The sequence below is a fragment of the Strix uralensis genome, chromosome 18, assembly GCF_047716275.1.
Source record: "Strix uralensis isolate ZFMK-TIS-50842 chromosome 18, bStrUra1, whole genome shotgun sequence".
NCBI lineage: Eukaryota > Metazoa > Chordata > Aves > Strigiformes > Strigidae > Strix > Strix uralensis.
Genome location: NC_133989.1, coordinates 9,448,802 through 9,473,210, shown reverse-complemented (window position 1 = coordinate 9,473,210; position 24,409 = coordinate 9,448,802). Strand labels below are relative to the sequence as shown.

At 46.1% G+C, this 24,409-nt stretch overlaps 1 protein-coding gene across 5 annotated transcripts in view; it reads right to left on the bottom strand.

The window, feature by feature from the left end:
• Positions 1–24,409, bottom strand: part of LOC141951518 (opsin-5-like) — a 43,034-nt gene that overhangs the window by 12,265 nt on the left and 6,360 nt on the right. Inside the window, exons 1-4 of one of the 5 annotated variants that reach the window (XM_074887884.1) lie at positions 12,791–13,761; positions 12,243–12,283; positions 9,912–12,136; positions 4,168–4,338 (exon numbers count right to left, since the gene is read on the bottom strand). In XM_074887884.1, the coding sequence (XP_074743985.1) occupies positions 4,168–4,236 (69 nt within the window). In that variant the 5' untranslated portion in view covers positions 4,237–4,338; positions 9,912–12,136; positions 12,243–12,283; positions 12,791–13,761. Of the gene's footprint in view, positions 1–4,167; positions 4,339–9,911; positions 13,762–24,409 lie in introns of those variants that run through there. The other 4 variants (XM_074887885.1, XM_074887886.1, XM_074887887.1 and 1 more) reach the window with 4 other exon arrangements.

Sequence of the window (24,409 nt, the reverse complement as noted above, 5' to 3'; positions counted from 1 at the left end):
GCAAGACAGACAACTAGGGGATCTCAGGCTTTAACTGAAGAGAGCAGGCAAAACTGATGGGACACTGCAGAAAAGTTCTCTAATGAGATTTCTCCATCACAAGGGAGCAGAAAAGGTTGGAGCCCAAATTTTCCATTCTTCAGGACACCCTCTCAAAGGTTTGTGAGGAAATGGGCCTTCCTCCTCACCAGCACATGCAGGAGCAGGCAGGGCAGGGTGCGAACATCACTCTGATGCATATTCATAATTGTCAGGGTGAAAAAGCTGCTTCAGAGTATTTAATTTCACAGCTAACGAAAATCTAATCTCAATGTGCTTTCTATGATGAATGTCGTTAGGAGCCCACCTCTCCCTTCCTTGTGTGCCAAATCATTTTAATTGATGCTAAGGTTAAATTTATTAGAAAACCACTAAGTTATTAGACCCACAGTATGAAACTGTGGCTGTGAAAAGGGAAGGAGGGAGGTGGTTTTGCTACATATTCATCAGCTTTTAAGTTTGTCTTCAGAATTTGTTGAGAAAGTGACTCTTTCTCCTTAACCACAAACAGATAAAAAATGGGGAGAGCTCCCACAGGCACATTTTGGATGTGTGCACTGAGATAAATGCACACACTGTCGGGCAGTTATAGCTCTGTCTGGGGCACCGAGTTACAGCACTTGTCCACACAAGTGCCTTCAGTGTTGCTTGTTGCTCTGACCGTCCCTATATGCAACAGACTGCAAGGAAGGGACGAGCAGTTTCTGGTGACGAGAGCCCTGCGACGGTGCAGGCTGGGCGAGACCCAGCCGAGGGGTCGGAGTGCTGGAGCGATGTCCCAGGCTGCAGAGTGGCACCCGCGGATGGGACAGGGAGTCACTCGCCTCAGGAGCAAAGCTGGTGCAGAGGAGAGTGAATCCAGCAGGAGCGGAGGATGTGGAGGTGCCGCCCCTTGTGCTATGGGTGGGCAGGAGGACACGGCACTGGTGGTGAAAGGGAGCTGCTGGCTTCATCTCCACAGAGCACCCTGGATGCTAAATGCTTCACAGCCCAGTGAGAATAACCTCCCTTACTCTCCTGTGCTCTTCAGAGGGTAAAGAGTGTCCATGTACAGGGACAGGTGATTTATACCTCCCTGTACCAGACTGAGTGACTCTGGCCATGAGAATGACGTCCTTCATTAACCTAATTGGAAACAACCTTCATTTAGGGCTGAGCAAATCAGTCCTGAAATTCTCATAATTCATAGTCCCCCCCTAGGCCAACTTTCATTCTTCCTCAAGACATGCTGAACACAGCACATGCACACCACCTCTCTGAGATGCTTTAGCAAAGCATATGTGTATTAAGAACGTGGAGCCTGGGAAAAAGGAGGGACTGTGGTCACACAGCTGCACTGGTGGCGAGACAGGGCAAGGCCCAGCATAAACAGTCTGGAAGGAATTGTTCCTGCTCCTCAGCGTGCACGCACACACGCAGCAAAAGGAGAGAACTGGCAAAGCTTACAGGACTTTATTTCCTTCAGATCCCTGGCAGGTCTCCATCCTGCAATACATTAGGGGAGCTGCAAGTGTCCTGTGAGATCAAGCTGGCAAAAAGTAACAATAATCCAGGGGCGAGGAACTTCTATTTCTGACACATTACTGGGGATAGGCCTTATTTTTATGGTTGTGCTTGAGCTATCTGTAAAGCACACATCTCTCATTGTACTACAGAAAATGATAAAAATGCATCTCTTGCACTGATAGATATGCTGATGTCATTGACACATGGACAATAAATCAGTTTTACAGAAATAGGGAGAGCTATCATTTTTGTGTCTGAAAGTAAATCACAAACTAGATCCTGTAAACTTATTGTAGCTATGTGCAGAGTACAGGCAAGCGGAGCTAGGATCAGTACAAAAACTATTGCAGAAACCTCAGACTTTGCCCTGCTGCTTTCACTGGGGGCCTGTAAAGCCTTTCCCCCCCAAGATGAATTAGAAGGTGGTGCGCTTGTCTGAGCATCTCTGTGAGGGGGATGCTGGGACCTCTCCACACCTGGCCCCAGGAGGTGCTTACATCATCTTTACCTTTGTGGAAACAAGACAGTGAGTAACCTGCTTCCCTGCCAATTCACAAACCTGTTCTGGTTCTGCTTGCCTGCTGGAAACCTGCCCAAAGGCCTCCCTCTCTCCGAGCTGCTCTCAGGTGAGCGTGCGACAGAGGGGGAAGCTTGCACAAGCCTCTCCCTCTGCTGTCACGTGTAGTGGAGAGTCACAAGCTGTAGAAATATCAGTGCAGGTACTAAACACATTCACACTAATTTCTGACAGAAACAACTGCTGGATTTTCTTCCAGCTCAAAAACATTTCAAAAACATGACTATGTTCAATCAAGACTAAATCTGTAACTCCTCTGGGAGGGACTTCACATGAGAATGTCTCATCAGGGGCTACCCCGCCAGCACAATGCAGCCCTTTAAAATCAAACTGCTTGGCCACGTAGTCTTTGGGCATACAAAGCTGCTGTTGAATTTGATTTAAGCTCCATCGCTCAGACTCTGTTCTGAGAAGAGACAGACTGTAAAAGCTCCTTTCCCCTCAATTTAATCAGACTTCAAAATGAGATGAAGTTTTCCAAGCAGCTGCTGCCACAGGTACATTACCAGGAAACCCTTGTACTCTGCATCCCAAACCCTACTCTTGTGTTCACAGGAAGAATCAAACCTAAACCTACATCCCATGTCCCTGTCTGGCACCTGGGAGGACACTGGCCTGGCTGGACTGGCCTGATCACATGCATTCTGTCAACCTGAAAAACTATACTTTTTATTTTGTGTGACTGTCGGTTTTGCCTTTCTTGTCTCCAGACCTGGACAGTTGCTTTTCTTCAGCCAACATGCCACAAAGCCTTTCTTGGAGAGGAGGAGGAAACCTGATGAGCCTGGAAACTCAGCTGACCTCCAGTCTCTTTCAATAGTAAATAGCAGGAATCGATTTCTGGCATTCCTAACCCAGGGGAAGCTTAGACACTGCTGCCTGCCTAGCAAATAAAGCAAGCCTTAAAAAGTCATAGAAGAGTGAAAGAGCGTAGCTGAGTGACTGCTCGGTATCTAAAGGACAGGTTGCAGCGTAGGGAAAGGCAGCCCTTGGTCCACTACCCGAAATCACTTTGTAGATGACTGAGTTTTCCTGTGCCAGGGCTGCCCATCCCCACCGGGTACAGACAAACCAAGTCTGCTTTCGCCTCCCGCTGTCAGCCACCCCGGACTCCTGCAAGTCCCTTTGTGGGGGTGCAACCCCATGCCCCCGTGCACCCTAAAGCTCTCAGGGAGACGTGTCGCTCACCCCCACGCACCAGCGCCCAAGGTTGCCCAGGCGGGCGCTGAGGTCGCCCCGGGGCTGGCGCTGCCGGTCCCCCATGCCCACCCCGGGACACGCACTGCCCCGGCGCTGCGCTCCACCCCCCACCGGGGACACAGCTACTGGGGCTGGGGACACCACGGGGACCGTGTCCTCCCCACACCCAGGGCCGGGGCTGCTCGGGGACACCGTATCCCTCCCGGGGATGCCCGGGGCAGCGTCTCCCCCGCGGCCGGGCCCCCCCTTACCTTTCCCGAAGGAGCCCCCCCCGGCGCAGCCCGCTCCGCTCTCCGCCGCCAGAAACTTGCCGGGGCTCCCGCGGCAGCTCCGCGGGCCGGGGGGGGGCGGCGGTAGCGGCGGGAGGGGCGCAGGTTCCGCGCCCGCGGGAGCTCGGCGGCTGCCAGCGCGGCTCAGCACCGGCGGCCGCGGACAGCTCCGCTCCGCGGACAGCTCCGCTCCCGCGGACAGCTCCGCTCCCGCGGACAGCTCCGCTCCCGCCGCGCCGGGCACAGCCCCCGGGCTGGGGAGGCTGCGGGACACCGTCCCCACGGCCGGGGCAGCTCTTGTGCTGCGGGGCTGGCACGGCCAGCTCAGCCCGGACACCCGCCTCCCCCCGCACTCCGCTGCCCAGCGGGCACGCAGCCCAGGAACCCCCTCCCCAGCCCCACATCCCCACTAACCGGCCTCGGGGCCGCTCTTTGCAGAGCGAGAGAAACTGAGGCACGGAGAGCGTGGTTTAAAGCTGGAGCCCGTGGCCTCAGCATCCCCAGGCTCACTTTTCCCTCCCCTTGGTCACCTCCTCTCATGCCCCCTCAAGGGGACCAGGCTGGTAATTCACTCACCTCTCCCTGCAGGTCCGGCTGGCCACCCGGCACGACCCCATGCTGCGCTGAGAGGTGCTCCAAGGACATGCTCGGAGTGACAGAGGAGACGAGGAGGTGGGGATCGCTGTGCTGAGCCTGTTGCCAATCGGAGCTGGGTTTTGTTTTCCGCCCAAATCATTTGACCTGTCTCTGCTTGGCAAAACACGAGTCACGACCATCACTTAACCGTGCGTCTTGTTAATTCTCTCCACACCAAGAGCTTTCCCTTGGTTGCCAGTTAGAAATGGGAACAGTATCAAAAATCCTAGTTTTCATTTTCAGAGCTCCAAATATTGTCAGGACTGCTGGTCAGCTTGGATTCCAGTGCTTAAATTTGTTTCAGAAAGGAACCCTGAAGCTGGAGAAACGCACAGCAATAGCCTTATGTACTCTATGTGCTTTGGAAAGAGCCTTCACGAGAAACATTTATGGACTAAACAGCTATGTAAATAGATACATACTGAGATTATTATAAACTGAGTTGTTTGTGTTCCAGAAACGCAAAGGCCTCGGCCAAGTTTGAGGCCCCGTTGTGCAGTCCCCTCCACATGGCCAGAGTTAACCCAAAGAGCCCGACATCCATCCGGGAACATGCCCCATTTCCTCCCTTTCACCTGGGATGGACCAGAGGCACGACATTCAGTGACATGCCAAGGGACCCAGAGAGTCCTCAGCAGAGTCACAAGCTCAGACAGGAGCAGCAGCACTTTCCACTTCACACCACGCTGTACACAGGGACTGCAAATAGTTACTAAACTTTGTGGGTATGTTTGCACAATTGCATTATTTTTTTTAGCATAGTTTCCTTGGGAAACAGACTTCCATCTCAGTCCGTCTTTCCTCAGCAACACTGCTGCTCCCCAATAGCACTTCATTCATCAGCCATTCTCACCCAGATTTGGAAGAGGGATTGATGTATTTGAGATAATTTAGTTCCCGCTTGGTTTGTGCAGTGGGGGAAGACCCAAAGGAGCTGGCTGAGAAGGTGAGAAAGCTCAGCAAGGACGCCATGGAGAGGCAGCTGATTGAGCAGCACCCACAGACCCCGTTTGCTGCCTCCCTTCTTGTCTGCAAGAGATTTCTTGAGAGAGATGGAGGAGCCAGGGCTTACGAGAGAGAAAACCAAACCTGCAGGAAACTAGACTTCATAAGGTCAGCTGTTCATGGAGCAGCTTTTTTCTTCAAGCCTAAGCACATGGCGAGCCGTGCTTACACCAGACCTACGACACTCTCTCAACACTGCCTTTTTATGGCAACGGTCATGGCACAGAGCGAGTCTTTAAAGGAGCACTTTTCTACAGGGATTTAACCAACAAGTTGATTTCTAGAAATCAAAATTGACCTGAAGCATAATTCTTTGCTGTGAATCCTAAAGATTTCAGTATAGCCTGTGTTACCTCAACCATCTAATTTTGTTTTTTAAGCTCTCCCTTCTTTTTCCTCCCCCCCCCCCCCCCCAAACAACCAGAAAGAAAGAATAAATATTCAAGCTATCAATTCCCCAAAGGAACAGGAGCCTAATCGACAAAAAATGACCACAGGATGCTGGCAGCATTACAAGGACAACAGAAGAGGTATGTCAAACCTACACAATGTCACCTGTCCCAGACAATATTTCTGGCTGCCAGCCAGAAGAGTCTCAAGTGGAGACGACTTGCCAAGCAGGTTCCAGCCTGTGATTAGGCAGGCAACTCGGAGAGTCCTGTTCCCCTTTCAACACCAACATTAATCACAGCATTGGGACTGTAATCCTGTTTCATTTTTCTCTGTCCCTCTCTGCCCCATGGGCCACAGGCAAAGGCTAACCAGAAGTTTTTGATTCCTTGTTGGTCACATCCTGAAGACGTCTACATTGTCTGTGTTAAATCTCGAGACTGTAAGTACTTGGTTTTGCTCCTAATCCACCAGAGCCCCTTTGCACAGCTGAGGTGGCTTTGTACAGCAGATCCTGTTGGTCTAAGGTCTCTGTTCCAGCTATACCTCAAAAAAAGACCAGGGTTTAACTCTCTAAATGCCAGTTTAATCCTGTTCTTCTGTCAAGAACAGCTTCCCTGTGGGAAGATACTTTCTCTAGATGCTTTTGTAAATCTGTGCTAATCAAATCAAACAAGCTCTTTCATATAATTATACATGAAGTTTTTAAGCATACAACCACAGAAATTACAGCGCAATTGCAGAAAACTGAGGGGAATGGCAGTGAGCACTGGGACAGGGGAGCTCTCCTGCTCACCAGTGATCCAGAAGGACATTGCAGCAGCTGGCAGGACCTTCCCTTTAATGCCAGCCTCTGGACCCAGGAGCAAGCGTTCCAGGTTTCACCTTTGAAATAAAGCTTATGGGCTCTTTTTCCTTCAGAGAACTTGAAAATGAAACAAACAAAATCAAATTACTATGGCTCTTCAAAATGGGTATCTGGGTTCTCCTTCAGCCAACGGAAGCTGGTAGGGGAAGAAAATGCACATGCAGTGCACATGCTACATCTTCCTGCCCAGAGGAACCTAACAAGGCACGTTATAGCCAAACAACAGCGTGGCTCACCTCCTAAAACTTTCAACCAGCTCTACACACAGTGACACAAATCTACAGAAGTTGCCTTGTTTTGCAGCTGCGCCAATGAAACGTTATATTCACGGCTGCTTGCTCAGGCTTTCAGCCTTTCAGGGCAGGTCGTGGCTGCTCTCCCCCGTGGGGCCGGCTCTCCTGCTGCCCAGCTGGCCCGGCGAGGATGCTGGTATCACTTTTGTGCAGGGTGAAGAAGGGACAGTGCAGCCCAGCTGCTACCCATCAGAGGTGCTTTGCAGCGCTGTGTCCTTGCCCAGCCTCAGCTTAGCATTCCTGAAGTCCAGATGGTGGGAAGTAACCTGAAACTCGTATCCCTCTGCCTTTTAGAAACTACCAGCTCGCCACCAGATACAGGACCCTTTCCTGGGAGCCCCCCATTAAAATGCTGGCAGCACAATGCTGATAGTGCTGGAGGTAAGGAGGAGATGAGACAGAACCACCAGTCTGGCTGCATTTGGACTTCCTTCCCTGCGGTTCTGCCTCTGTGCTGGGAGACACTGACTGCAGGAACTCATAAGCTACCAGTGCGTTCAGTCATTTAAACTACATAATTTTGCACCTAATTTGTATGTGCAAATTCTACAATCTTTTCCATGCAAAGTGGGCATTTCAACACACAAGCATTCATTATGGAGATGTGTGTTTGCAGTTAATTTACTTGTGTAATAATTGTACATGGAAAATAGACACACAGCCATGCCTCTCTTCTGCATATCAACCCCAACACTGAATACTGCCCCAGCAGCAATTTCTGGCTGGGAACTCTCCTCCTTACTGCAGTACATGCTTTGTGATAGTGAGCAGGGAAAGCTGGTTTTAAGAGGCCAAGGACAAGAGGATACATGGCTGTGGGCAGTACTGCCAGTGTTGCCAGGTGCTCAGTTCTCTGTATGTTTTTTCCATCTCTGGCTATTTTTTTTGCACCGATGGTGAAATGAAAAAGCATTCCTTGAGGTACCAAAGGGACATGGCAGAGCATCTGTTTTCCAAGACAAAGGAGGAGGGATGCTGCTGCTCAGCAAAAGATGGCAAGCCAGCTGATCAGATCTGTAAGCAAGTAACTTAGATAAAGATAAGAGAAACAAACATCAACTAGGGATAGGGAATATCCTGGGAAAACAGTGGAAGTTCCCCAATACCAGGAGATTAAAATGATTCAAAGGGAAAAAAAAACCCAAAACAGATTGGTGTGGTGGAGAGTTAATTCCCATGCTTGCTCTGCTGTGGAACAGGTGTCTGAGAGACCATCTAGCTACAGCATCATTAGAAGAAAATTCCAGCATAATATATAAGATATCCTAATTGCTACATCTAATTATGAGGAAGAGTAAATCACCATGAAAAAATTATCTGTCAAACTGAGTATAAACACGTAATTGACAATCAAACTGAGAGCTGTCATCCATCTTCAGAAGCTGCTGCTGTGTATAGAAAGACACTACTTGTATTCGTGAAGTGTAAAAATACTTCTAGAGTTATTGTAAAGTCCTATTAATCTGATATATCTTTAAATATTTACATAAACTTGATCCAAAAATGAAAACTTTTGTCAAGTGTATTTCCTCAAACTGAAGATCAGTAGGACTCCACATTATCAAACTGGATTTTACTAATGCAGCTGGACAGATGTTTATAACAGTGCTTTGTGAAACATCTGGTACTAATCTAACTAAAGAATTTTTAATTACCCATTAATTTCCTCAATAACCAAAAGTCTAGACCTGCCATGACCGCAGACAGGTCTAACTAAACCAGCATTCCTAAGAAGGCAGCATGAACTATGCACCTTGCACCTAAAGCTGAAATTTTTATACCCTTATTCCTATCTTGCTCTTCCTCCATCAAAGGCCATGCAAACAAAGTAAAATGGAGTCACTGTCACCCAGGGATGATGCCTTCAACCAGACCTGAGTTACACCCCCACCAAGTGCCCCTAGGGCCTCACCCTTGCCATTTTCAGAGCGCAACCCATAGCAATTCTCCAACCTCAGCCTGCAATTCAGCCCAGGCTCAGGAGCCCCCAGTCGGTCTCTTGGGAGGATGCTGCTGGTGAGCGTGAACTTCTGCCGTTCAGCAGCCAAGCCGGCCTGCGTCCCATGGCAGGATGGGCCTGTTGGCACCGGTGACAGGTTTGAGGGTGAGCTGTAGGTAGACAGGCTCCTTTACAGGCTGTGCTGCTCGGAGAGTGAATCAAGCAGCCCTTCCAGTCTGTGACAGTTGCTTTAATGACCAAGGCTGAGATTTTGGCCTCTGCCTTTTGAACAGAAAGCTCTGTGGATGCGCTACATGCATCCACAAGCTGCTTCAGCGATATAAAAATGCTATCAGACTTTTCCTTGTTACTGATCCATTGCCAAGGCAGCAAGTGCCAGTTTTATCACACAGACCTCCTACGTTCCCAAACTGTTATTAGTTCTTTCAATGTATTTATCCGTTTTGTTTCTAAGTAGTTTTTAAGCCCTGATGAAGTTCAGATTTCCATTTAGGATTTTTACAGCAGTAGAGCTGGGAGGTCATTTGTGAATTTATTGTATTTCAGTGCTTTGGTGGTACAAATGTTTTATTTTAAAATTAGATTAGGTTATCCAGTATTCTCTGTGAGCGTTTCCATCATTGATAAAAGCACTGATGGACTAAGAGGCAGAATTGTTATGGTCAATCACGAGACTGAGACCATCCTGAAATCCATGGACTTCCAGGGTCCGAGCAATTTTGTAAGTGGCCTGTTCCTGATTAGTAACAGCATTTAATTCAACTCTAATGATCTCCTTGGCTTGAGTTGAGTCTTGAATCCCAATATTCTGCCCTTAGTCTTAAACCATGGTGTTTCTCTTCCTTTTTATGAAAACAGACATGCTTACACCCATTTTAAAGGTCTCTGGCAATGGCAGAGAATACAGTATCAACACAGGTTATTATTCAGGCAAAACATCCATGAAACCTGTATTGTTGGCATATAATGTTGCTTACAAATAGCTATTCCTACTTATGTGAGTGACCTTTAAGGGCAATGAAAGGTGCAGCCTACACCTTGAACTTAAACCCATACAACTCTTCTAATCACACATTTTAGTTTTAAAAAGGGACAGGCATTTAGAAAAATTGTAAGGAAATGACACTATTAGAAAACTGTAAGGAAACAACACTTATATAACACTTACTAACATCCGGGAATGTTAGAAACTCAGGTATTCAGCAGCACATGAAAATATCATTCCCCTTCAGCATAAAATTCTTGAGTTTGAACATTAACATAATTTTAACAGACTGAACATTGATGTCAGTAGAAGATAACTGTGCATATGCATCACCTGCACACACCACGGCAGCAGTGACACATCTAAATGTCCAGTGAAACATTTCATTTCCATCCCAATGACTTCCAGGAACAGTCTTACAGAAACCTCTCAATTGAGAAGACCCTCAGCACAAAGCCAGGAAAGACAACATTCTCCCACACTTGAATAATTTCTTTGCAAAGTCGACCATTTCAGCTAGAAGGTTTATAATGAAACATGAGGCTCAGACTGGAGAGGCTGATGTACAGGAGTACGCTGCTTCCTGCAGTCTCTGCTGCAGTCCATTTGTGTCCAGCAGAGGAACAGAGAAGACAGTCATGGATGGGATTGCCTCAGACCACTACAACTAGATTTTCCAGAGCTTTCAGTAGATGCCCTTGGTAACTCAGACCAGCCCCTGGCTGGCACAGAGATGTTACCTGGACCATGCCCAGTGACCCTGTGCTAGCAGCAACAGATTTGCTTCCAGCATTAGGACTCTCAGTTTCCTTGGTCACCTCTGGTTGCCTCAGCTTCCCTCTCAGAAGAAAACAGATTGCAGGGATGTTGTGAGGCATAATTTAAATTTGCAAAATGTGTTGACATCACTAGCTAGAGATCTGTTCTGAATGTTTAATTTTTATTTATCATAGCCTGAACAGAAAATCAGTCAGCAACACGCAGATTAAAATTGAACCATTAGAGGAGGCTGCAAGAGAAGCGATGTTTAGCTTTTTCATTAAGTAGCAGTGACAGATACAGATTGGGAACATGTTCCATAGCATGAACACGAAGACCAGCCACAGCCTGAGGTGTAGTGAAGCCTGGAAGAACCACGATCGTTCATATGCAAATGACAGAGTTGTCCACAGAAACATGAATCAATGACAGTACATGTGTGCAGAGATTTGGAAGCACATTGCTCAATCTCCTACAAAGAGGATGAGAATTTTTCTCTCTTATACACCTAGTTTGTTCCTGCTGAATAGAGTGGCACATACTGCAAATTGCTCTCATCAATAATCAAGCCAGGAGAGGCAAAAATAAAGTGACAGGGAGCAGGGATCCAGGGCTCAAGTGGCAAAAAAGCTCTGAGGATGTTGTGCTCAAAAACCATGATATCAAAACTATTCGTGAGAGAGAGAGGCTTGAATAATCACTTTGTGCTGGTTGGGGAAGATGGAGCCTCTGGGGGTGGCCTTGCCCTTCATGGTGTTTCAGACATGAGTCCTTTCCATCATCTCCCAAGCAGGTGAGCAGCAGGGTAATGGGATGGAGAGGAGGAATTAGAGCTGTTATGCCCCACAGTCGCTCACCTGTGAAGCGGGAGGCTCGGGGAGACAGCATGAGGAGGCAGAGCAAACATGTGCAGGAGCAGGCAGCCCACTACAGCACGTCAGCAGGAGATGGAAATTCAAACTCCTGTGCAAAAGGAGACAGAGTCACGAATCTGAGAGTGACTAGAAATAGCACAGCCCCATGAAAGGGTCTCACCGCCAGGACAGGGGCGGTCACGAAGAGTATGAGTCCGCCAGCTGCACTGCGCTGCCCAAGCCAAATGCTGCTGCATCCTGCATTATCAGGGAGCTGAAAGGAGCCTCGTCCTTCAGTCGAATGAAAAATTAGTCCGTGGATGTATTCATGGGACAAGGGAGCGCAGAGACAATTGGGAGGAAACTATCTCAATACTCTCCTGGATTAATGACTCATAGAACTGTCCAAACAGCTGTGTCCGATACCAGGGCTATCTGCAGGCAGCAAAAGGCTCAGTACCAGATGCAAACACTATCTCCACCATGCAGGCCAGTGCTAGTGGCTGGAGGAAGGGGAGTTCCCTAAGAGACAGCTCTATTTTGAGCATGAGGGGCAGCAACCAAATGGTCATGGGTGGGGTAGAAAGGTCTTGATGTGCAGATGGACACACTTACCCACTTTGCCAGTCGCGTATAGAGCACAATGCTGCGCAGTGTCAGAACCAAAGGGTGAATCTTGCACGACATCCTTGCGAGGGATTCACTTCTGCCCTTGTTTGACATTCTCCATACATGGGCATCAGCACAACTGCAGCCCAAACCTGTTTGGGCTAATGGAGAAGCTTCAGGTGGAAGCTGAAGGAAACAGTAACCCTTAGGAGGACTTGCTCCTTTGTCAGCACTTTGTATGAGCAAAAAAGGCTATGTGAGACCAAACAAGCCATTCTAAACAATTACTTACCTACTCACATATTGTTCCTGTGGTGTAACCAAAGTCAATGCCTGTACACAAAGAAAATGTGGCTGGCAGTGGGCTAATGACCTCCCCACCACGAGACAGCTGGCTTAGACCTCTGACAGTCCCTGGTTCTAGGTGCCTCTTCCAGTCTCTAGACAAATTGCATCCTTAAAACATCCTGTCTCAAAGAACAGTGAAAAACTTGTTTATTTTTCAAAGCACAGAGGTCCACAGAGATCAGATGGTGGGCAACACCACCCACCAGACAAAGCCAAGGTGGAGCCTTCATTTCTGAAGCTATACAAGCACAGAAAATATTGTCTGGACATTGATCTCCCTCATAATTCTCTGAGTTAGAGGTTGCACTACATCAAGTTCCCACTAACATTTATCACCTCCACATAACTACTGGACAATCCCCTTTTTCCAGCATTCCTCAGCCTGTGTTGGGAACTCATTTTCCTGAACAAAGACATTTATCCCAGCCACCTTCTTCCAGCCTTTGTATTGTCCTGTCCATTGTGCAGCAAGCTACAGACTTCGCTACTCACATCCACAGGAACAGCTCCAAGCTCTGCTTCTGAACTGCTCTGTAACTTCAGGCAAGCGACTGAAACTCTGTCTTGTTACCTCCATCATGCAACACCAACAATGCACCTTTTGCAGCTCTTGGGGTGATATGAAGCTTTGGTGGTCACAATTAAGATGAAGAGTTAAGTCAGTACAAATCCTCATTTGTGCTTCCTTACTTTAGAGATAAAACCTTTCACTGACAGAGCTGGTATTTAACTCCTTGTGAAAGCCCTGCTATTAAACTCTTTTCCTGGTAAGCACTCAACAGGATGGATAACTGACATGACTTGTCTGCAGCCCTGACTGGCCCAGGAATACCAAACCCCAAAGCTACTGGCACGCTGATGTTTTAGTCAGGTCTGCCACAGGAAATTTTAAAGGAATATCAGCAGTTGCCAGGCAAAATTCATTCAGGACAATCAACAAAATTATTTTGAAAGAAATTTATAGTTGTCAGTAAGTGACAGACCAATATCTCACAGAATTACCAAGTATAAGGAAAGGTCTATAAAAATAAGCAGTGATGAGTTAAGAGGATCATTTGTGAAGAAATAGAGCCCATGAAGGACAAAACTTGGGGACTATTTCAACTAAAACCAGGGATCTACAAGTAGATTAATTTTAAATAAAATGAAAAACACAGAACTGATCCACTAAATAAAACATGTGGAACTGAAGAGAGGGCTTTTGCATCTGCTCAAGCAGCTGCTCAAAGGGACTAAACACCACAGATACTCTCTAAGTCCCTTCCCAGCTCCACTGCCATGAATGAGCAGGGTGTCTTAGTGAAGCATTATCGTCCCCACTTGGCAGAAAATTTGTGAAGAGGTCTCCAAGCCAGCCAGCTGCAGCTAAAGTGTTGCATACTACCACTCTTGGCTTCCACTCAGACCACAAGGGCATTTAATTTTAGAGAGCGAATGGAGAGCAGAGAATAAACATGCTGATTTCAATTGCCTTCATAAAGCAGTGTCCTAAGCTTTAGAAAAGACAGAGCTACAACATAATCAACAAGGTCAAAGAGATTTCCCTATAAGCATGCTCCTAACATTTGACCTCAGCAGATTGAAAGGTAAGTTCTCTTTCAAGATACTCTTGGTCAGATTCATAAAGACAAAGAAAATCATCATAAATAGGCACAGAAGAAAATTCTGAAGCAAAATTGCCAGAACATAAGTGAGTTTTTTCTGTAAAGCCTTATCCCCTCTCTCAGTACCCCACAATTATTTGGCTAGAGCAGGGATGTATCAAAACAGTCACAGTGCATCATACTAATGAAATTAATTTGGAAAGCATTATTTCCAGTTCCATTGCTCTCCCTTTTAGTGAATCACGTCATCTCACTGGGCCTCTGTATCCCCACCTGCAAACAGCATTAATAGTATTTATTTTGCACACAGTATGGTATGAGATTCTGCTTATTACCTGTCTGTGGATGGCTCCAAAAACTGCATGCAATGAGTTCTTCAGCATGCCAGTCACATTTTCTCCTTTGGTATCTCCCAGGCACATTTTGTACCTATTAATCCTACCCATCAGTCTGTTGTGCCTCGGTCTGTCAAGTGTCTTACAGATGTCTGTGTCCATCGCCGCCTGTGTGTAACACTGCTCACTGCATCATCACCTTAAAAGGTGGGGGGGGGAGAAACCCCACTACATTTGTCTGACAAGATTTAGCCACCCTGGCTGATTTTTATCAACTCGTATTTCTCCCACCGCTTTGTGTTCTCATTTCTTTTTATCATCACTAGATTCTTACCTAGCCTGACTGAGGTCAGACTCACTGGCCTATAATTTCCTAAGTACGTCTGTGCTGAAGAGGCAGCTCAGCATCTTTGCAAGTGGGTTAGGGATGGATTTGAAGGGTAACATTTTGCAAGAAACAACGCTAGGTGATGGCATTCATTTAAGACAGATCTATGCTACAAGCTACACATGCTGTTGCCCAACTTCCTACCATCTGTACACCAAACTTTCAGTTTTATGTTAAATAGACATTAATCCCATGCTTGTATACTTAGATGGAGGCATGAGATAACACATATGTTGCTCTTGAGATGCACTTCCCCCCCTCACAATTTGTGCTTGTGACTGTAATGGAAATATATATTAAAATACATGTTTCTGTTCTTGTATTTGGCTTTTCAATGCCACCCACAATTCCCAGTGCCTGCATATTCTGGCTTCTCACATCCCACTTGTCCGCTGTGCTTTGAATGCTGCCTGCTACTTAAAGTCCAGCTGGCCAGAGTTTAACCCTTAACTTTCAAGATCCTCTCCCAGGCTCTCGTTAAATCAGCCCTGTTCAGCTGCACAGCCCCAGACAGGATACTGCAAAGCATCCCCGGGAGCACTCTGAGGGCTGGATCCCACCCTGTGCCAGCACTGCCAGGAGGGAACAGCCAGCACAGCAACGAGGGTACTCCCTCTCCACCTTGCCCTGCCACAGAGAGCTCATCTCACCCCTTGCCATCATTTCTCAGCAGTCAAACTTCAGTGAAGAGACCGAAGCAGAGGGGAGCGGGGCAGACATCTGTGGAGCAACAAGCTGAAGGTCCTGAAGCAGGCTCTGATGCTGCAAGTCAAGGGTTAGCACACGCCTTGGGGTTACTTTCCTAGGATCACACAAAAGCCTGAAAAGCAAAGGGCATAAAACCCAAATATAAGTAAAGAGCACTCAGACCAGCTAAGAACCATCCATAGAGATTGTAGTTATCCCGGTCACAGCGGGGGATACCTGACAGTCATCTTTAAACATCACTACAGAGAAAACTCTTCCAGCTCACAGCTATTTCATAGCAATGATAAGGGCTGAGCTGTGGGGATGGTGCGAAGGGTCTATGTGCTTCATGAAATTATCTCAAAGGAACAGACGTGCTGCGAATAAAGAGCACTTTCAGCTCAGCCATTCCTTGTGTCCTTCAACTGTGGTACCTCCTTTATGCCACATACCTGCCTGCTTTTCCCAACAAAACTGAAAAGATTGGCACACTTTTAGACTCCTATGATACACTGAACACCTTAGGCCTATAAGACTCATTTTCTGCAAAATCTCTGCAAGTGTGCAGACAGATCCATTAACATTCACCATGTCTTACATTTGCATTGCAAAGTGGAACTGGTGCACCCAGCACTGGCAGACCAGTGCATGTCTCAAGGCCTTCAACACGCACACAGGAACAGAATCCTACTGGCAGTAAGGTGTATCAGTGCCAAGAATTTGGGTTTGGTCCAGGAAAGGAAAAATTTAGCATTTTAAAATCCAATTAGGTCTGCCACTTCACTAAACTATTCTATAACTAAACAGAGCTGGAAACTCCAAAGGCTGATTTTCTCAATAACTTTTATCTCTTCCAGAGGTCAGCAAGGGAACATGGGTCTCAGTTGCACAGGGATGCTGCACATCATGCTTCAGTTTGCAAATGCCACATGGCCGTAAGACAAATCAAGCACATTCCAACATACACAAATGGAAGTGCACGGAGACCTGTGTGCTGTGGTTTTGTAGAAGGCTCCACATGTGTGAAACGACCTGACAAGAAATATAACCTCTGTAGTGGTGAATAAGGCTTCATACTTAGGAATTATGGACTAGGTTCTCAACTGGCATAAATCAAACATAGCTCTAATCAACACCAAAGGAATAATATATAGCAGCTGACAAAGGGTTATAACACGAAATCAAAGAAAGAGGCAAACATGTAACCAGAAAACTGGTTATTGTTCAATATCCTTCCTTCCCAGCCCCATATCACACACACAGATGCCTCTAATACCATCTCCTCTCTTCTCTAAAAGTCACATACTTGTGTTCTTCCCAGCCCTACCTGCTCCTTCCACAGGAACTGAAAGTTAGCTACCAGTTTGACAAAAACACTGCAAGGTACTATTCTCCTTAGCATACAGCTTGTGCTCACTTGTATCTGAACAAGCTACAAAAAAATCCATATCTTGTTGCTAAAAACTCCATGGAAAGACACAAGAACTTGCATCAACCCCTCGTGCATGTTTCCCAGCTCTGCATGTTTCCTGGCCCCGAAAGCAGCACTGCTGGGAAGGGCTGCGCGCCCAGCGCCCTGGCACAGAAGCAGCCACCCAGCCCCGCACCAGGCAGCGGTGCAGACCAGCCATTTCACACTCTGGAGTGAATTCCTTTAATTTTTGTTTTCTTCTTTTCTAATGTTCGAAGTCTACTTTGAACACGTGCAGACTTAGTATCTTATCATGTTGTTTTATTTTAGGAAAGCACATGATGGATTAATTTCCATTAGAAATGCATCAATTTAAATAGATTTTGGCTGGACTTTCAAATTGTTCCTAATTAACATTCAATTTGAAATCTATCAACTTCCTTTGCTACTACCTAGCTTTTCTGCATTAGAATATAAAACTAGTATTTCAAGGAAAAGTCACTTTTGCATGCAGAGTCATTAGATACCACTTCGTTATCTGGCTCAATTTTTAAGCCAATTTTTTCTCCTCCTCTCTGAAGGACTGTCAGGCCAATAACTTTCTCCCCTTATCTTCCTACACATACTGCTCTTTGGCACTGGTATAATTTCCCACATTTCTTTGCTCCATGGCTTGATAGTTTTTAACGAGCCTTTCACACCTGTAGTTTTATCTGCTATTAATTCTGTACATTCAGTTCCTCTCCCTGTTGTACAGATCAGGCTTAACCACATTGTAATCACTGGTCCTCCACTAGCATAAAACTGGCACACAGATTACGGTGCCAGGCTTTGTTTTCAATATAAAACTGTGTCAGTCATGATTAAAAGACAGTGCCTTGGCGACTGGTGCATAAGCTAGTTCAGTGTTTCTTGCAGACAATTTTCCCTAATCACAAACCCACTTAAAAACCTCTTTGTTTGCTGGCGATGAGAGAGCTGTTGACTGAACAGAGCTGGAAAGCAGGCTCCCCTTCACGAAGCTGCTTCTGGGGCAAAGCTGTCGGGTGTCATGACATCAGTGCATGAGGGAAAAAACTCTTCAGCTCTAGCCTATCGGGGAGGTGGGTGAAAGCCAGACATCCCCAGCAGCCAAGCTGGTGCTTTTCACAAGCACCACATTCCAAGGAGTACAAAATGAGAAACTGGGACATGACTTTCAGTTTGACAGGGAAGGTGTCTGCTGACAATGAATGAACCTCCCTGTGACTTCAAGCTTTGTTGGGGAAAAAAGACAAATTTTAAGTGCCATTGAAATAAAAATACCCCATCGCTTCATTTTATCCTGTCACTCTGAACAAATGCAGTGTTTGTTTTGAAGACTACTTTTCAGAAGGCCATATGATTTCTGAACAGAAAATCCACAGCGCCGAGCATTGACAGAAAAATCACTGCCTCTAGCTACTATCTAGTCATGTGGAAAATATTTGACTGAGGAAATAAAGTCCTTCACTGGAGAGCTTGAGTGATAAGCTGCAGGCAGAAAAAGCAGAATCAAATCAGTGTCAAACTTACATTCACTCCCAAGACATGTGAGCATCCTACTTGAGCTCAGTAAAAGCCATCTTGCCAACAGGCTTTGAGCCTGTTGAAAAGAAGTACAAAGTACAATGAAATGAAAAAGAGGATTTTTAAATCAAGAACTGAAAAGTACCAGAAGATGCCTACAACCTGCCCTAAGACTACAAACTCAGGAACAGCCAAGAAGCAAAATTCAGTGATTATACCCTAGGCTTGTACTACAACAAGGAACATTTGACTTTGATCATTGCTAGCAGGTAGAGTTCTTGGTGGCAAAGTCCCATAGGATTTGCACTTCCGCAGCTGTACGCTGCTTCCTGGGATCTCTCATCTTTCTTTCCCCCAAATCATGTTTATAGACCTCACAGTGTTTTAAGACATCTCAAAAATGACTTTACAGAAAACAAGTTGTTTTCTTCCTCAGCTTTCCATTGTATTGCAGCCAAATGCAAGTAGAACGATGGCTACACACATCTTCATGTCTCAATCCTGCTTCTGTTTACCAAATTCCCTGCAGAGCAAGATGAGACAGACGCTTGGTTCCAAAGGTATTTAGACCATTGCAACATTTACCAGGCTGTATTTTAAGCAGCGAGTTCTGAACCAGGAAGAAAGAATTTAACTCCAGCTGCAGGCAGTAGAACTATACTAAAGACGAATTTATGCCAAAAGTTTTAGGTGTGAGTTACTGGTATCTGAATACTGCACCTTCCCTCTCCCATTATGAAAACAAGTTCTTGGACAGGAACATCATTTTATTAAGCAACACATAATGCTCACTGTAGTATATACAGCAGCACAGATATGATGCTCTATTCCACAGCATTAAAATTAACTGTTCTCCAAGATGAAATCTTCATATCAAAGAATCAAACACCATAGGCTTCGATGCTGCCAGAAGAGATTCTTTTAATTTTTGATATGCCTCTAAGTAGTCCAAGACTTTACAAGTCGCAATGGAAAGTGAATCAGACTGATTCCTGAAACAGGCAGAAGTCACTGAAATAGTCCAAGCGAAAGGCAGTTTTGAAAACCTAGACATGGCAGACTCTTCACAAAGCCTGGCAGTGATCTGTGGAGTAAAGTGCATTTCAAATGAATCAGTGCTTCTCTACCTGAATATTGAAATGCAGGAGTAAGAAAGGGGAAGAAAGGGATCCCTGAGACTGACTGTGCACATAAAGCACCTTTCAAGTTTGAACAAACTCGGAAGATGTAAAAACCCTCTGCAGCAGGACAAGGGCCACACACAGAGCAAACACCCCCTTCTACCCTCAAGTACTCACCCATTCTAAATCTTATTTCTGTTACTGATTTACACAAAGATGTTTTGTGCTCTCAGGCTGAAATTCTCCACTGGAGACCTAGGAGCAGGAGATGGAGCCTAACAGCATCCTCTGCTCACCTAACGTCTCCCCACTTCTGTCCTGGAGCAGCACCAGGACAGTCAAACCCCCTGAGCATCACAGGCACTGCAGTCCATCCCTTTGGTACTGCATGGCACCAGTTTCTTAGGGCATGGAAAGCTTGGTCAGACACTGAAGAAAACATCCCCTTAAACCAGGTACAAAGTTTCCTTAAATCCTTATCAACACAAGACCCAAAATGCCAGATCACCTACATGGAAGCAGTCTATAAAAATCTGTATGGCAGGAAACAGTACTCCTATAATATGATGCTGTTCTGCCACTAGGCTTCATCTTATCCCTTAAATTTAATTTCTACCCTTCCTATCCATAACTATACCCTTGCTCGCACCGCACGTTTGCTGCGGAAGCTATAGATAAATCTTCTCTCAGAAGCTTGCCAAATTGATCTTACTCTCTCCCAAGACAGAGTCTCATTGTGCTCTGTCCTCCCAGCACGAAAACAGCTAGGCACAAGCAGTAACCAATACCAGAGTGCCATCTATAGCTATTTCACATGACTTCACAGCAGAGTAGAAAATGCACACGCATGCTCATTCCCCTTCCCGGCATTAGGAATGCCTCTCAGAGAAACTTCTGTCATTAAGGTCTGAAGAATAAGAGAATTTAATCATAGAAATAGATGTAACAGTAGCTGCTGTAAGAGGGGCTTTACTTCTCCCAGAGCGAGATGCAGAGCATGGGGAATAAAGCCCCTCTCCCCACTCTCCCCTAAAAAGGAGATGCAGAGCATATGCATACAGCCTACTGATTTCTGCCGAGGTGGCCCAAAGCCAGCTTATAAAACAGGCTTGTTACAGCTATAAGAATACATCTTCGCATTTAATACTGTGCGAAAAGATGCTAGAACAGGTTTGTATTTTTAGGGCCAGGAACCAAGCATAAAGCAAAAAGAGATGGAAATGGCAGTCTCCCCTCAGTCCACATCCCAGGACCAATAAACGAGACACCACCACCAGCTCTTTCCAAGGGAAAGTGAGTTCCTGGAGGAACACAGCAGTGCTGAGCTGACCCCTCCAGACAGAAAGGCTTATTGCTAACCCCAGCAACGCAGCCTGAGGAAACACGTTTTGAACAGGTGATGTGGCAGATGGCATCCTTGTCCCCTTCTGCTTCTGCCACTGAGTCAGCCTGTGCTAGCCACGGCCAGTAAACCCATACAACCACCCTCCTCCTTGGGCACACCCAAGCACTGGTGCTGCCAGGCACGGAGAGAGCTGTCAGTGGCACCCTGCCGATCCCCTCCACCATACCTTTGGGGTCGTAACACAACCCTCTCTACGTGAGTAATTACTGGCTCCACCGCATGCTTGGCTGTAGTGGAGAATGTGTCCCAAAAACCTATCCAAACAAAAACCCCATCACTTCAGAGCTAGACAACCCCACCTACACGTCCCAGCCAAGCCAGCAAAGCGCTGTCAGGTGTCTGCTGGCTTCTAGTGTCAGAAACTGCCAAGGAAGAGTTATGCAGCTATTTCCAGGGGTTGCATTCAGTACTGACACCCAGCCATGCTCCACCTACGAACGCGGAGGGAATCTTCATGCCAGGACTCAGCTCTTCAGGACATCCTCCGACCCTGTGCTAATGTGGGTATCTAACAGGGTTCCTCTGTACCATTTAAGGGACCATACAGACTCTTGTTATTATCCAGTGAGCTTCTACCAGCCTCTGTGGCCTTGCTGTGGGACCACATGCACACCCACCACTGTCAGTGGTGCGAGGGACACACACACAGACCACACAGGAGAGGAAGAGGCCTCTCCTCTCCATCACAGAGCTGCCTTGTGGGAAGGTTCACCATGAATATACTAGTTCACATAAACACACTAAGACATGTAAACAGGCTGCTCCTTTTTAGACTTGCTGGTTGGTAGCATCTATTTTGATTAACAGTTCATTTATTAGGGTTTGGGGTTTACATATGCCACTGGCAAGGATCCACAACTGGGTCACTACAGGAGCTCAGTCTTGCCTAACTGGAAGGTAAAGTGCAGAGCAGAGTTCACACATGTGCAATGATGGAGAGACATGCAGACCCCCCTAACTCTGGTGAAGACAGTTCACCAGTACTTGCCATGCTTTAGAAAGTTGGTCTGTGAAAATTTCAGGTAAGGCAGTTAAACTAGAGCATGTTGCACACAAGGCTACAAAAGAGATTTCACTTACTCTGGAGGAAAGCAACATTTTTCACTAAGGAGATGATGAGCAGTTGTGGGTTGATTTTTCTTTTTCTTTTTTTAAAGCAGGTTGATGATGAAAAAAATCTCAGAACAGTATGACTATCATGAGAATGATTTCTAAAGCAGGAAGCATGACAGCCCCACACCCACAACAGCAGAAGCAGCTGCCACATGCAAGTTGTCAGCCACACACTGCAGGTCTGATCCTGCACTACCTAAAGCTACTTGGAGCTTTGACACAGTCTTCAACACAGTGAACTGCATGATGCAGAACTAACTAAAAGCCCAGTGTAAGAGTGGTATTACTCAAGTCAGAAGGTATTTCACATCCTCATCTCAAAGCAGGATCTGCTATGACAGAGCCCAGCCTGAACAGACGTACCAGGACCACCACCACTTACACTCAGGATCTGCAGCACTGAAAGGATCCCATCAAGAAATACCAGTAATTAAAACAATCTGTAACCTCATCTGAAGTTCCCTGCAATATGACTTCAGTGCCTCCCAGATTCTGAATGCTGGAAGAGAAATTTCTTCTTGATGCTAAGGAAAAAAAAAAAAAAATCAGAGCAGGTTGTTTCATTTTTATCTGGAACATTTCCACCTGCCCACCTCTTTTCTGCACAAAGCCTTTCCAAGTTCAGTGGAAGTCCATGCTTGGCTTTAAGCACAGGCAACATAGGAAGCTGCTGGGTCTCAGGAAGATTTCCATAGCCCCTTTGCCTCTCTTATCACAGTGGAAAGCCAGACCCACTGCTGCCAGAGAGGATCGGGAGTAGGGGCAGCTCATTGTAGCGGTGGACCAACAGCAACCATAGCCTCTGACCCTGCTGCTCCTCAGGGGAAGGAAACTGCAAACCCAGCTCTCTGAGAAGGCATCTGTGGCAGCATGGCCCACACAGGGGAAGCATTTTGCCTGCACTTGAAAAAGCTTGGAGCACCTCTGCCTTCCAAAATGGCAGAAACCATCTGGCAGCACCCCACTGTCCCTGAGCAAGGCAGTGTCTCCCCTTCCTGCAGGGACTCCTAAGGAGATGAGATCCTTTTTGCAGAGGTCAGGGCAGCAAAGTAGCTGGTCCCAAAAAAGCAACAACTCGTAGCAATGCCAGAGCTCCCATACCCCGTCTTACACTGTAAAAGCAGCAAAAGTAGTACAGGATGGGAAAAAAAAGGAATTAAGGATTGCTCCACTTTTGGCACTGCTATGTACCCTGAATTCCTGGTTACAGGTCAATCATCCCCACAGCTCTACACAGACAGCCAGGTATTACAACTGCCTCTTCTGACTTTGGCACAGAGTCTGGCTGCAGGTAGCTGCCCACCAGCACACTGCCCACCTCTAGTGCCACACGGGTTACCTTGTCACGGGGCTCCAGATTCCAGTCTGAACCAAGGACCCACTACACAGTATAAAATATGCTAAGATATTTTCAATGCAGAGAACTTTCAATGCTGTAAGGAACAGCCTTGCTTTCCACACATTAGCACATTGAAATCTGTACAGCAAGCCTGTCAAACAAAGCAGCTGCTCTCTGGCTCTCCTACACCTCTCCTCAGATAGAAGAGCTTCAATTATGTGGCACGTCTGCAGTATTTTAGCGTTAAGAGCTGCTGCCATATCACATACTTTAACCTTTTGCCTTCCCCTAGGCACTGCATAAGAAGATCTGATGCACTAGTCTGTTCATTTCCATATGGTGGCTCAATGCAAAAGGTTGCCCTCAGAGTTTGTTTTTCACAGCAGGGGTGTAGGAGTACAAAACCAGAAAGCTACTTAATTACTGATTCCCTGCCCCTACATTTTCAGACTGGCAAGACAAGTTATAGAAAATACTTTCTAGTGAAATATCATCAACCGTAGAAAAAAAGTAAAAGTAACTGCAATGTCCAATTTGACTTAATTTTATACAAGGGCTTTAAGACATTTACATACTTAAAATCTTTAGACAAACATGACCACATCCCATGATTTTTCAGAAGGAAGCATGGAATATCCTTCACAAATAACAGTCAGGAACATTTGTAGCCCAACTTAGTTGATGCTTAGATACCACAGTAATGGCCATGCTAAAAGGCCTAATAAACTCCCACAATTTCAGAGAAGTAACTAAATTAGAGCCAAAACAGGTACATTAACATGTTACCTTAACTTGCAGTCACCTCCTGCTTTTCTCTCAGTCACTCTGGCAACATATCATTTATCACCACGCTCAGATTAGCTCCTGTTTCTAAACAAATACTGGAAAGGTGAATCTTTTCCCCTCAAAAGATTCTACAGCATAATTAGCAACATGTATTAAATGCTTCTAATCCACAGTCATCTTCCAGAAAAAATAAATTTAAAGAGCTGTCAGTTTAAACCATCAGACTTAAACTACTTGACAGCATACTGAACCTTTAAACTTCTGTTGAGAGCAAAAGACACAGCAGACACATATAGGCCTGTAATCAGAAATGTCAGACAGTAAAACTGCATAAAGTCTTGCTTTATATGCACCATAAATACATCCGTACAAGA